Source organism: Bombina bombina, chromosome 8 (genome assembly GCF_027579735.1).
Source record: "Bombina bombina isolate aBomBom1 chromosome 8, aBomBom1.pri, whole genome shotgun sequence".
NCBI classification, from domain to species: domain Eukaryota; kingdom Metazoa; phylum Chordata; class Amphibia; order Anura; family Bombinatoridae; genus Bombina; species Bombina bombina.
In genome coordinates this window covers 278,559,865-278,575,500 of record NC_069506.1, presented here as the reverse complement: position 1 = coordinate 278,575,500, position 15,636 = coordinate 278,559,865, and the positions used below count along the sequence as shown (strand labels likewise).

Below are 15,636 nucleotides of genomic sequence, written 5' to 3'. Positions count from 1 at the left end.
GCTGGAAGAAGAATGTCCCGTATGGACAATTCAGGCGTATGAGGAGGAACTGTAGTACTATAGAAAGCTTTAAATTGCAGTCAACTATTTTGAAAGATAGATTTCTTGAAAAAGGCTATCCTTTGGACCTTGTACAAGAGGGTTATCTTAGAGCCCTTTATGATGAATAGGGCCTTATATTTCACCAAAAAAAGAAATAATAAACAGAACCCATCATCCAAGAAGTCTTTAGACAAAGTAAATACTCCATTGTTTATAACTGGTTTTAGTAGCCATCATCGTGAGATCAAGAAAATTATCTCCAAAGATTGGTCGATTTTATCTGATGATCCATTTCTGAAAAATCAGATATCCTCCAGACCTAGAATAGTATTTAGAAGAGCCCCCACAATAGAAAAAACAAAGTGGCACCAAGTAAGATAGAAAATACCCCTAAACCAAACTACTATAGTTGCTAATAATGAAAAGAAAACCTTCTTGGGTAACTTTGTACCCCAATGTGGTATCTTCAAATGCTACAAATCTAGATGTAATATGTGTAAAGTTGTTAAAAATGGCACTAAGATCTTTCACTCAAATAGGGCAGGAGAGAAGTTTAAAATGAAGAAACGCCTCCACTTATGTTATATATGTGGTACAGTGTATGTGTGGTGCGCAATATGTGGGGCGCACGAGCCGCAAAATAAAAATAAGTTGGAGCGAACATATCCGCAACGTTAAATAGAAATTTCTGAAACATAATAGTCTCAGGACATTGCACTCATTTTCATAGAGGAAGCTCCAAAACACTTTCTATTTTTTCCATTGAACAGATTTCTAGAAACAGTCATAACCCTATGCTACTTCTTAGACACAGGGAGACTTACTGGATCCACAAATTACATACTCTGACCCCCGAAGGTCTTAATGCATATGTGGATCTAGCAGCTTTTGATCTTTGAGTCACGATATATCACCAACATTCTTATGTTCACCTCGTATATAATATATATTTTTTTTTATGACAGACGTCATCATTTTAATACATTGTATAGTCACATTTATATACACTCTTTCATTGTCTAGTCTACACCAACACTCCCTATAGTCACTTATATACCATATACACTATTATCTAGTCCCTTAGAGGCAAACATAATATTATCATACACTTATGTATCATATACCCACCATAACTTTTATTATCATTTTAAAACTCATGAACACAGCTTAGATCATTAGGGTTTGTGGCTTGCCACTGCTATATTAAGCAGTGACTTATCTTGAATCTTTGATCACTAGTATAGTCATTACCATATCACATATCCTAGTTCATAAATGTATACAATATCCATATTATGTAGGTCACTACTATTATTGAGTATTTCAATTTACATATACATACACACACTGGCAATATGTCCGTTACTCTCCATTTGAATTGATCCTTCTAGTTTCTATTGATCCCCTTGTGTTGGTAATTTATATACAGTAGGACAGACAGGTGATACTGGTTTAGCTTAGTTTAGTTTTCTTTATGTTAATTGATTGACACTTGTGTTATAGAGAGGGCTTAGCTTTGCTTCAGTTGATGTTAGTAATGCATTTTTAAGAATATTATAACGGATCGCACTTATCTTTTGGCAACCACCTCTATCCCTCTTATGCCTTCACAGCATTGGTTGACGCGCAAGGCGTTCGACTCAATGGATAATAGTTACGCCCCCATCATAACCTATCACAATATGGAACGCTTTAGTGCCGACCCTGCCTCCCTCCTCTTCGCTTCGTAGCAGTGGAAAGATCTTATAATGTGCGTATCATGTATATAGTGTTTATATATGATGTGTGTACTAGATATATAGTGTGTATACCGTGTGTATGTAGTCTGTGTAACATGTATAATGTGCGTATCATGTGTATAGTGTTTATATATGACGTGTGTACTAGGTGTATAGTGTGTATACCTTGTGTATGTAGTCTGTGTAACATGTATAATGTGTGTATCATGTATATAGTGTTGATATGACGTGTGTACTAGGTGTATAATGTGTATACCGTGTGCATGTAGTCTGTGTAACATGTATATAGTGTTGATATATGACGTGTGTATAGTGTGTATACCGTGTGTATGTAGTCTGTGTAACATGTATAATGTGCGTATCATGTATATAGTGTTTATATATGACGTGTGTACTAGGTGTATAGTGTGTATACCGTGTGTATGTAGTCTGTGTAACATGTATAATGTGTGTATCATGTATATAGTGTTGATATGACATGTGTACTAGGTGTATAATGTGTATACCGTGTGCATGTAGTCTGTGTAACATGTATAATGTGCGTATCATGTATATAGTGTTTATATATGATGTGTGTACTAGGTGTACAGTGTGAATACCGTGTGCATGTAGTCTGTGTAACATGTATAATGTGCGTATCATGTATATAGTATTTATATATGACATGTGTACTGTAATGTCCTTACATAGCAAACATTAACTCTTTATATGAATGATGCACTTGCAACTTCTAAATGTAAACTGGCACTTTATTTACTGCATGACACAGCAAGGTGCTCCTGTAGATTTGCACACAGTAATATGGATATTTACACATATATAGTCCTTTATAATGAATGGCTGCTGCACTCCTTATATTAGCAGTCCTGTACACTGTGTATGCAGCACTATAGTAATCCAGGGTAACTGATAACGTATAACTGTTAACTGTATAACTGCAATATAACTTATAATGTGTAACTGACAGTTCTTACTCTTCCTGACTGGCTGATGCTGTATCCTCTGCAGTGATCTGTAGCTGACATTATATTTATTAGTATCAGCAATTGTCAGAGCTCAGGTTCAATCCTTGTACTTTATAACTGCATCACAAACTGTCACAAGATGGCTTCTCTGAACTGTACTGATTCTAAGCACAGCCCACTTGAGGACATCATCTTTGTATGGAAGCCTCAATGTGCCCTTTGACCAAACCAGGAAGTAAGCACAACACTACATCTCCTTTCCTACTTATTTATTTTTATTTTTTTTAAATAAACTTAACTGCACAACAACAACCGTAAGATAAATCAGTCTTCTCCAGCATCCTCTTGTATTGTGGACGTGAAAGCTGCTTCTTGTTTCTTACGTTGACAAAAGTTTCTCTGATATGTTGCATGTTGTCTCCGGCGAGTGTCTCTGAGATTAACTTCAGGAGACCAACGAACAACAGGTGTTCGTTGCCTGGGAGTACGAGCATGACTATTGTGGTCCTGGATAGAATTTCCTGACTCATCATTACAAGGTTCTTCTACTGAGGCTGGTATTTCTGAGTCATCTTCTGTAGTTGAGTCAGAGCCTGTGTTTGGATCATGCCAAACACCACCCCAGATATCAAAGTCATTGTCTGATTGCATTTTTATGTGATGGTCCTCACCAGCCTGTTCTCTCCTCTCTAGCCGTGGTCGTAGTTGGTTCACATGGCGGCGACACACACCTGATGGAGTGGTTATAACATACATCTTTGGGCCCTCAACCTGGGCAACAACACCTGGTGCCCATTTTTCCTCTGTATGGTACACCCTATACCAAACCAAGTCTCCTTCTGTATAGGTCCGTGAAGGTTTTCCCACTCTCATTTTATCTTGCATGATGCGGACTGTTTCTGCTACATCTGGTGTGATTAAATCCAGCTTTGTATAGATCTTACTGCCAAACAATAGTTGAGCTGGGGCAACTCCCGTGGTGGGGTGTTGAGTAACCCTATATTGTTGCAAAAATTGTAAAATGTTTTTAGTATTAACCTGCTTCTCTGCTTTTAGCGCTTTCAGTGGCCTTTTAAAGGTTTGGAAAAATCTCTCTGCTTGCCCGTTGGTGGCTGGGTGATATGGTGCCGTCCGATGATGGTGAATTCCATTCGTATGTAAAAAATTCTGGAAGTCTTGTGACACAAACTGGGGACCATTGTCTGTGACCAGTTTTCTTGGCAACCCAAATACTGAAAACAGTCTTTCTAATGCTGATATGACTTCAGTAGTTGTAGTCCTTATCATTGGAATTACTTCTGGCCACTTAGAGTGTGCATCAATTATGATTAAGTATGAGATTCCATCAATAGGACCGGCAAAGTCCAAATGTAGTCTCTCCCAAGGAGTAGTAGGCCAGTCCCATGGTTGTACAGCTCCTCGTGGAAGCTGTCCTTGAGCTTGAACACACCCTTTGCATGCCATAACATAGTTCTCAATGTCCTTATCAATGGCCGGCCACCAAACATGACCCCTAGCCTTCTGTTTCATTCTGACAATGCCTGGGTGTCCTTCATGAAGGAGTTTTAACGTAGCTTGCCGTAGCCCATTAGGAACCAGAACTCTCTCACCCCATAAAATACATCCATTTCTGAGTGTGAGTTCTTTCGCTCGTAGTATGTATGCTCGCTGCACATCACAGCCAGTTCTTGGCCAGCCATCTCTCAAATAGTTTGCCAGAAGTTGTAATTCAGTATCACAAGCTGTCTCCTTTGCAATTTGTTTGGCATGTACTATACCCGTAAAACACACACTTGGAAGGCTTTCTTGAACAACTGGTAAGGAATTCATTAGTGGAAGCCTGGACATGGCATCAGCATTGCCATGGAAATCATGGGCCCGGTATTTGATGCAGTAATGATATGCCCCCAAAGTTAGAGCATACCTTTGCAATCTAGCCGCTGTAGTGGTTGAAATTCCTTTCCTTGGATTAAAGATGGTCAGCAGTGGCTTATGGCCAGTTAAAAGAGTAAATTGTCTCCCATAAATTTAGTTATGGAACTTCTTAACAGCCCATACAATGGCCAATGCTTCCTTGTCTAATTGGGAATAGTTCTTCTCTGCCGTCGTTAGAGAAGGGGAAGCAAAGGCTACCGGTCGGTCTGTCCCATCTGGCATTGTGTGTGACAATACAGCCCCTAAACCATAAGACGAAGCATCACATGCTGAGTGGTTTCTGAAGATCATAGTGCATTAACATGCGGGAACACAGGAGTAGGTTCTTGGATTCCTGGAAGGCTTTATTGCATTCACTGCTCCTCAACCAGGATCGATTTGTCTCAAGAAGCTGATGTAGTGGGTGTAACGTATGGGCTAGCTGGGGAAGAAAACGGTGGTAATAGTTACGGAGACCAAGGTATGATCGTAGTTGTGATGCATTCTGTGGTATAGGAGCTTCTTGCAAGGCCTTGACTTTGTCATCAGTAGTGTGTAGACCATGACAATCTATAACATGGCCACAAAATTCTAATTTGTCACGCATGAAAGCACACTTCTCCAAGTTGACCTTCAACCCGTAGGTCATTAGCCTCTGCAGTACCCTCTCTACATTGTGTCGATGTTCTTCCTCCATCCTGCCCGTGATTAACATGTCATCTAAAAGGCATTGGACATAGGGTAGTCCATTTAACAGTTCTTCCATGGTGCGTTGCCAGATGGCTGGTGCAGGAGCAATTCCAAAGACCATACAATTATATTGAAATAAACCACGGTGAGTATTGATGGTGAGTAACCTGCGGGAATCTGGATGTACTTCAAGTTGAAGGTAAGCATTTTTTAAATCAATCTTTGTGAAATGTTGTCCCCCAGCTAAGTTAGCAAAAATCTCTTTTGTTCTGGGTAATGGATACTTATCCACTGCTAACTGTTCATTCAACACCATCCTAAAGTCTCCACATATTCGGATCTGTCCATCTTTCTTTCTTACCGGTACAATAGGAGAAGCCCACTCACTACGATGCACTGGGGTTATAATCTTTAACTCTTCTAACCTCTTCAGTTCAGCATCAACTCCTGCCCTTAAAGTGAATGGCACAGTTCGTGCTTTGAAAAACTTTGGCCTTGCTCCAGGTTTTAACTGTAACCGTACCCTTTTGTTCTTAACTTTTCCCAGAACACTTTCAAACACCGGGGCATATTTGGTCTTAACGTTCTGAATCCACTGGGCACGATCAACTCCAATATGATGAACTTCACTGTTTTTTGAGGCTCTCAGGCATGCCAAGGGCCCGTATCCAGTCCCTTCCATAAAGAGGTGGGCCACCTGATTTTAGTATATATAGTGTAAGATTGGCAGTTTTACTGTTTGTACACACAGATACAGATGCACACCCCAGTGGCGTCAAGACTTCTCTGGAGTATGTTTGTAGCTTCAAGGTAGTGGGCTGCAGCAATACTGGAATTTTCAGCTGTTTCCAATCTTTAATTGTCATAACTGAAACTGCAGCCCCAGTATCTAAGTCCATGGTCAAATCTTTTCCTTCAATATTAACATGAACGGTCAAAGGCTCAGACCCTGCTGTCATGGTGTATACAGTCAAACTCTGAACAGTCATTTCCTCTTCTGAATCTGATGTGGCTCCCTTATAAGCCATGTGGTAATTTCCCTTCTTATGAGTTTTGCTTGAGACACTCTGCTGAGATCCTCTGCAAGCCTTCTTTAAGTGTCCTATTTTACCACAGCCATGACAACGAGCATTTTTAAATCTGCATTCAGAAGCTACATGATTCTGTGCTCCACATCTGTAACAGTTAATAGGCGATGCTGCTTTTGCTGAATATTTACTGGCTGGTTTAGTCTATTGCTTCACATTAGAGAAAAATACCTGTTCTTCCTTAGTGTGAGAATGTGTCTGCAGTAAACTAGTGTCTCGTGTGGCCTGTTCCAAAACAGAAGCAATCTCTAGTGCTTTATGGAAGGTAAGGCTCTCCTCTGTCAAAAGTCGCCTTTGAATAGATTCTGTACTGATACCCATAACAAACTGATCTCTAAGGGCAATATTCAGATACTCCCCAAAAGCACAGGTGCTGGCCAATTTCTTTAAACTGATTGCAAATGTAGATACAGTCTCTTGTACCCCTTGGCGCCTGCTATAAAACTTGAACCGCTCAGCAATCTCTAATGGCCGTGGTTGGAAATGTTGTGTTAAGATCTGTATTATTTCAGACAAAGACTTGGTGACTGGCTTTTCTGGGTGTAGCAGATCTTTTAGAATCTCATATGTTTTAGCACCAATAGTTGTCAGACAGACAGCAACAGACTTAGTATCTCCAATGTCATTGGTAAGTAAATACTGCTGTAGCCTTTCAGTCCAGGAAACCCAGTTATCTGTGTCAGGGTCAAATTCTTTCAATGCTCCAAATACAGCCATTATAGCGTGAGTTTGTGGTAGTATACTCGTCACCAGATGTAATGTCCTTACATAGCAAACATTAACTCTTTATATGAATGATGCACTTGCAACTTCTAAATGTAAACTGGCACTTTATTTACTGCATGACATAGCAAGGCGCTCCTGTAGATTTGCACACAGTAATATGGATATTTACACATATATAGTCCTTTATAATGAATGGCTGCCGCACTCCTTATATTAGCAGTCCTGTACACTGTGTATGCAGCACTATAGTAATCCAGGGTAACTGATAACTGTTAACTGTATAACTGCAATATAACTTATAATGTGTAACTGACAGTTCTTACTTTTCCTGACTGGCTGATGCTGTATCCTCTGCAGTGATCTGTAGCTGACATTACATTTATTAGTATCAGCAATTGTCAGAGCTCAGGTTCAATCCTTGTACTTTATAACTGCATCACAAACTGTCACAAGATGGCTTCTCTGAACTGTACTGATTCTAAGCACAGCCCACTTGATGACATCATCTTTGTATGGAAGCCTCAATGTGCCCTTTGACCAAACCAGGAAGTAAGCACAACACTACATGTACTAGGTGTATAGTGTGTATACCATGTGCATGTAGTCTGTGTAACGTGTATAATGTGCGTATCATGTATATAGTGTTTATATATGACATGTGTACTAGGTGTATAGTGTGTATACCGTGTGCATGTAGTCTGTGTAACATGTATAATGTGCGTTTCATGTATATAGTGTTTATATATGATGTGTGTACTAGGTATATAGTGTGTATACCGTGTGTATGTAGTCTGTGTAACATGTATAATGTGCGTATCATGTATATAGTGTTTATATATGACGTGTGTACTAGGTGTATAATGTGTATACCGTGTGTATGTAGTCTGTGTAACATGTATAATGTGCGTATCATGTATATAGTGTTTATATATGACGTGTGTACTTGGTGTCTAGTGTGTATACCGTGTGCATGTAGTCTGTGTAACATGTATAATGTGCGTATCATGTATATAGTGTTTATATATGACGTGTGTACTAGGTGTATAGTGTGTATACCGTGTGTATGTAGTCTGTGTAACATGTATAATGTGCATATCATGTATATAGTGTTGATAAATGACGTGTGTACTAGGTGTATCATGTGTATACCGTGTGCCATGTATAATGTGCGTATCATGTATATAGTGTTTATATATGATGTGTGTACTAGGTGTATAGTGTGTATACCGTGTGTATGTAGTCTGTGTAACATGTATAATGTGTGTATCATGTATATAGTGTTTATATATGATGTGTGTACTAGGTATATAGTGTGTATACCGTGTGTATGTAGTCTGTAACATGTATAATGTGCGTATCATGTATATAGTGTTTATATATGACGTGTGTACTTGGTGTATAGTGTGTATACCGTGTGCATGTAATCTGTGTAACATGTATAATGTGCGTATCATGTTTATAGTGTTGATATAGGACGTGTGTACTTGGTGTATAGTGTGTATACCGTGTGTATGTAGTCTGTGTAACATGTATAATGTGCGTTTCATGTATATAATGTTGATATATGACGTGTGTACTAGGTGTATAATGTGTATACCGTGTGTATGTAGTCTGTAACATGTATAATGTGCGTATCATGTATATAGTGTTTATATATGGCGTGTACTATGTGTATAATGTGTATACCGTGTGTATGTAGTCTGTGTAACATGTATAATGTGCGTATCATGTATATAGTGTTTATATATGACGTGTGTACTAGGTGTATAATGTGTATAGTGTTATGTTGTTGGTATATTATGTGTTTGATTTACATCATGTGGATATGATGTTTGTACTGAGGGCATCAAGTTGATTTGTGAGCACATACTGATCTGTACTACTACATTTTATAAAACAATTTGTATATTGCCTCATCACCTACTTGTGTCTTTTCTACTCCTAGTTGGGGTCCTGATGATGATGGCAAAACAGTTGATGGACCTCATGAGCTTGGAAAGGTAACACTTCCCCTCCACAGAGTGACACGGGGAGGGGGGTTCGTCCTTTCCTTGCAAGTGACACAGACACGAGGGAGCTATGGGACATGGGGTATCTCCCCTGCAGGTGACATAGTGACACAGACAGGAGGAAGTTATGAGACATGGGGTCTGTACCTCCTCTGCAAGTGATACAGACAGGAGGGAGCTATAGGACATGGGGTCTGTCCCTCCTCTGCAGGGGACACAGTGACACAGACAGAAGGGAGCTATAGGACATGGGGTCTGTCCCTTCCCTGCAGGTGACAAAGACAGGAGGGAGCTATAGGCCATGGGGTCTGTCCCTCCCCTGCAGGTGACACAGACAGGAGGGAGCGATAGGACATGGGGTCTGCCCCTTGTAAAAATGGTCAAAAGGTGGCGCTATAGGATAACAAATTACTAATTTACTTTACTCTGTAACAATGACTGCTAAATTGAGTTACAATGTTAATTCGGCCAGATACTTTGTATCAATGAATCACAGTCTCTATATGTGTACAATATAATTTATTAAAATCAATAGATATCACATTTGAAAAATAAAAAATACCAATATATATATTAGGGTTGCACCGATACCATTTTTTTAAGACCGAGTACAAGTACCGATACTTGTTTTCAAATACTCGCCGATACCAATTACCGATACTTTTTTTTTATGTCATGTGACAGTTTATTAAGCACAATACAGACTAATTATTCCTTCTTTATAATTATGAAGGACTGTAGCTCAAAAGACATTATGAAATAATAAAACAGGTTTTATTTGTCACAAAGTTCACAGAACATGTTTAGAAATAAAAATATTACAATAAAATATATTAACAACAATAAATAACAAATATAAAATTGCAACCAACCAAAAGTGCTATACAGTAAAAAATAGAACAGAATACTGTTTAATCATGGTGAACAACACTATGGGCTAGATTACATTTGACTGGTAAGCTTTACCAATGCTCTCATTACACATCCTACTCCATTAAAGGCTATGGAGTTGGAAATGTGAACAGAGCATTGGTAAAGCTTACCAATCAAATGTAATCTAAATCTAGTCCTATAATTGCAGGATGAGTGTTCATTGGGATTAACTTAATTTTTCCTATGAGTGCTCTCCCTGCAATTATATAAGCTAAGATGTTCCTCAGAGTACAGTATTTCTCCAACATAGGTGTGTCCGGTCCACGGCGTCATCCTTACTTGTGGGATATTCTCTTCCCCAACAGGAAATGGCAAAGAGCCCAGCAAAGCTGGTCACATGATCCCTCCTAGGCTCCGCCTTCCCCAGTCATTCTCTTTGCCGTTGTACAGGCAACATCTCCACGGAGATGGCTTAGAGTTTTTTGGTGTTTAAATGTAGTTTTTATTCTTCAATCAAGAGTTTGTTATTTTAAAATAGTGCTGGTATGTACTATTTACTCTGAAACAGAAAAAAGATGAAGATTTCTGTTTGTAAGAGGAAAATGATTTTAGCAACCGTTACTAAAATCGATGGCTGTTTCCACACAGGACTGTTGAGAGGAATTAACTTCAGTTGGGGGAAACAGTGAGCAGACTTTTGCTGCTTGAGGTATGACACATTTCTAACAAGACTAGGTAATGCTGGAAGCTGTCATTTTCCCTATGGGATCCGGTAAGCCATTTTTATTACATAAGAATAAAGGGCTTCACAAGGGCTTTTAAGACTGGTAGACATTTTCTGGGCTAAAACGATTGATATATAAGCATTTTTAATACTTCATAGCTTTGAGGAGTTATTTTATTCTTGGGACTTATGTAAAATAACCGGCAGGCAATGTATTGGACACCTTTTTCTCTAGGGGCTTTCCCTAATCATAGGCAGAGCCTCATTTTCGCGCCTCTATTGCGCAGTTGTTTTTGGGAAGCAAGACATGCAGATGCATGTGTGAGGAGCTCAGATACATAGAAAAAGCTTTCTGAAGGCGTCATTTGGTATCGTATTCCCCTTTGGGCTTGGTTGGGTCTCAGCAAAGCAGATACCAGGGACTGTATAGGGGTTAAATATAAAAACGGCTCCGGTTCCGTTATTTTAAGAGTTAAAGCTTTCAAATTTGGTGTGCAATACTTTTAAGGCTTTAAGACACTGTGGTGAAATTTTGGTGAAATTTGAACAATTCCTTCATACTTTTTCACATTTGCAGTAATAAAGTGTGTTCAGTTTAAAATTTAAAGTGACAGTAACGGTTTTATTTTAAAACGTTTTTTGTACTTTGTTATCAAGTTTATGCCTGTTTAACATGTCTGAACTATCAGATAGACTGTGTTCTGTATGTGGGGAAGCCAAGGTTCCTTCTCATTTAAATAGATGTGATTTATGTGACACAAAATTTAGAGAAAATGATGCCCAAGATGATTCCTCAAGTGAGGGGAGTAAGCATGGTACTGCATCATCCCCTCCTTCGTCTACGCCAGTCTTGCCCACACAGGAGGCCCCTAGTACATCTAGTGCGCCAATACTCCTTACTATGCAACAATTAACGGCTGTAATGGATAATTCTATCAAAAACATTTTAGCCAAAATGCCCACTTATCAGCGAAAGCGCGACTGCTCTGTTTTAGAAAATACTGAAGAGCATGAGGACGCTGATGATATTGGTTCTGAAGTGCCCCTACACCAGTCTGAGGGGGCCAGGGAGGTTTTGTCTGAGGGAGAAATTTCAGATTCAGGGAAAATTTCTCAACAAGCTGAACCTGATGTGATTACATTCAAATTTAAATTGGAACATCTCCGCGCTCTGCTTAAGGAGGTGTTATCTACTCTGAATGATTGTGAGAATTTGGTCATTCCAGAGAAATTATGTAAGATGGACAAGTTCCTAGAGGTCCCGGGGCCCCCCGAAGCTTTTCCTATACCCAAGCGGGTGGCGGACATTGTAAACAAAGAATGGGAAAGGCCCGGCATACCTTTCGTCCCTCCCCCTATATTTAAGAAATTGTTTCCTATGGTCGACCCCAGAAAGGACTTATGGCAGACAGTCCCCAAGGTCGAGGGGGCGGTTTCTACTCTAAACAAACGCACCACTATCCCCATAGAAGATAGTTGTGCTTTCAAAGATCCTATGGATAAAAAATTAGAGGGTTTGCTTAATAAGATGTTTGTTCAGCAAGGTTACCTTCTACAACCAATTTCATGCATTGTCCCTGTCACTACAGCAGCGTGTTTCTGGTTCGATGAACTAGAAAAGGCGCTCAATAAAGATTCTTCTTATGAGGAGATTTTGGACAGAATTCATGCTCTCAAATTGGCTAACTCTTTTACTTTAGACGCCACTTTGCAATTGGCTAGATTAGCGGCGAAAAATTCTGGGTTTGCTATTGTGGAGCGCAGAGCGCTTTGGCTAAAATCTTGGTCAGCGGATGCGTCTTCCAAGAACAAATTGCTTAACATTCCTTTCAAGGGGAAAACGCTGTTTGGCCCTGACTTGAAAGAGATTATTTCTGATATCACTGGGGGCAAGGGCCACGCCCTTCCTCAGGATAGGTCTTTCAAGGCTAAGAATAAACCAAATTTTCGTCCCTTTCGCAGAAACGGACCAGCCCCAAGTGCTACATCCTCTAAGCAAGAGGGTAATACTTCTCAAGCCAAGCCAGCCTGGAGGCCAATGCAAGGCTGGAACAAAGGTAAGCAGGCCAAGAAACCTGCCACTGCTACCAAGACAGCATGAGATGTTGGCCCCCGATCCAGGACCGGATCTGGTGGGGGGCAGACTCTCTCTCTTCGCTCAGGCTTGGGCAAGAGATGTTCTGGATCCTTGGGCGCTGGAAATAGTCTCCCAAGGTTATCTTCTGGAATTCAAGGGGCCTCCCCCAAGGGGGAGGTTCCACAGGTCTCAATTGTCTTCAGACCACATAAAAAGACAGGCATTCTTACATTGTGTAGAAGACCTGTTAAAAATGGGAGTGATTCATCCTGTTCCATTAGGAGAACAAGGGATGGGGTTCTACTCCAATCTGTTCATAGTTCCCAAAAAAGAGGGAACATTCAGACCAATCTTAGATCTCAAGATCCTAAACAAGTTTCTCAAGGTTCCATCGTTCAAAATGGAAACCATTCGAACAATTCTTCCTTCCATCCAGGAAGGTCAATTCATGACCACGGTGGATTTAAAGGATGCGTATCTACATATTCCTATCCACAAGGAACATCATCGGTTCCTAAGGTTCGCCTTTCTGGACAAGCATTACCAGTTTGTGGCACTTCCATTCGGATTAGCCACTGCTCCAAGAATTTTCACAAAGGTACTGGGGTCCCTTCTAGCGGTGCTACGACCAAGGGGCATTGCAGTAGTACCTTACTTGGACGACATTCTGATTCAAGCGTCGTCCCTTCCACAAGCAAAGGCTCATACGGACATTGTCCTGGCCTTTCTCAGATCTCACGGGTGGAAAGTGAACGTAGAAAAAAGTTCTCTATCTCCGTCAACAAGAGTTCCCTTCTTGGGAACAATAATAGACTCCTTAGAAATGAGGATTTTTCTGACAGAGGCCAGAAAATCAAAACTTCTAAACTCTTGTCAAGTACTTCATTCTGTTCCTCTTCCTTCCATAGCGCAGTGCATGGAAGTAATAGGTTTGATGGTCGCGTCAATGGACATAGTTCCTTTTGCGCGAATTCATCTGAGACCATTACAACTGTGCATGCTCAGTCAGTGGAATGGGGATTATACAGACTTGTCTCCGACGATACAAGTAGATCAGAGGACCAGAGATTCACTCCGTTGGTGGCTGTCCCTGGACAACCTGTCACAGGGGATGAGCTTCCGCAGACCAGAGTGGGTCATTGTCACGACCGACGCCAGTCTGGTGGGCTGGGGCGTGGTCTGGGGACTCCTGAAAGCTCAGGGTCTTTGGTCTCGGGAAGAATCTCTTCTCCCGATAAATATTCTGGAACTGAGAGTGATATTCAATGCTCTCAAGGCTTGGCCTCACCTAGCAAAGGCCAAATTCATACGGTTTCAATCGGACAACATGACGACTGTTGCGTATATTAACCATCAGGGGGGAACAAGGAGTTCCCTGGCGATGGAAGAAGTGACCAAAATCATTCAATGGGCGGAGACTCACTCCTGCCACTTGTCTGCAATCCACATCCCAGGAGTGGAAAATTGGGAAGCGGATTTTCTGAGTCGTCAGACATTTCATCCGGGGGAGTGGGAGCTCCATCCGGAAATCTTTGCCCAAATTACTCAGTTGTGGGGCATTCCAGACATGGATCTGATGGCCTCTCGTCAGAACTTCAAGGTTCCTTGCTACGGGTCCAGATCCAGGGATCCCAAGGCGACTCTAGTAGATGCACTAGTAGCACCTTGGACCTTCAACCTAGCTTATGTATTCCCACCGTTTCCTCTCATCCCCAGGCTGGTAGCCAGGATCAATCAGGAGAGGGCATCGGTGATCTTGATAGCTCCTGCGTGGCCGCGCAGGACTTGGTATGCAGACCTGGTGAATATGTCATCGGCTCCACCATGGAAGCTACCTTTGAGACGGGACCTTCTTGTTCAAGGTCCGTTCGAACATCCGAATCTGGTCTCACTCCAACTGACTGCTTGGAGATTGAACGCTTGATCTTATCAAAGCGAGGGTTCTCAGATTCTGTCATTGATACTCTTGTTCAGGCCAGAAAGCCTGTAACTAGAAAAATCTACCATAAAATATGGAAAAAATATATCTGTTGGTGTGAATCTAAAGGATTCCCTTGGGACAAGATAAAAATTCCTAAGATTCTATCCTTTCTTCAAGAAGGTTTGGAGAAAGGATTATCTGCAAGTTCTTTGAAGGGACAGATTTCTGCTTTGTCTGTGTTACTTCACAAAAAGCTGGCGGCTGTGCCAGATGTTCAAGCTTTTGTTCAGGCTCTGGTTAGAATCAAGCCTGTTTACAAACCTTTGACTCCTCCTTGGAGTCTCAATTTAGTTCTTTCAGTTCTTCAGGGGGTTCCGTTTGAACCCTTAAATTCCGTTGATATTAAGTTATTATCTTGGAAAGTTTTGTTTTTGGTTGCAATTTCTTCTGCTAGAAGAGTTTCAGAGTTATCTGCTCTGCAGTGTTCTCCTCCTTATCTGGTGTTCCATGCAGATAAGGTGGTTTTGCGTACTAAACCTGGTTTTCTTCCGAAAGTTGTTTCTAACAAAAACATTAACCAGGAGATAGTCGTGCCTTCTTTGTGTCCGAATCCAGTTTCAAAGAAGGAACGTTTGTTGCACAATTTGGATGTAGTTCGTGCTCTAAAATTCTATTTAGATGCTACAAAGGATTTTAGACAACCATCTTCCTTGTTTGTTGTTTATTCTGGTAAAAGGAGAGGTCAAAAAGCAACTTCTACCTCTCTCTCTTTTTGGCTTAAAAGCATCATCAGATTGGCTTACGAGACTGCCGGACGGCAGCCTCCTGAAAGAATCACAGCTCATTCCACTAGGGCCGTGGCTTCCAC

The 15,636-nt window shown here is 40.8% G+C and overlaps 1 protein-coding gene across 4 annotated transcripts in view; it reads left to right on the top strand.

Annotated features, from left to right (window-relative positions):
• Positions 1-15,636, top strand: part of PCSK7 (proprotein convertase subtilisin/kexin type 7) — a 258,498-nt gene that overhangs the window by 69,865 nt on the left and 172,997 nt on the right. For all 4 annotated transcript variants that reach the window (XM_053691395.1, XM_053691398.1, XM_053691397.1 and 1 more), the window contains exon 6: positions 9,110-9,164. In XM_053691395.1, the coding sequence (XP_053547370.1) occupies positions 9,110-9,164 (55 nt within the window). The remainder of the gene's footprint in view (positions 1-9,109; positions 9,165-15,636) is intronic.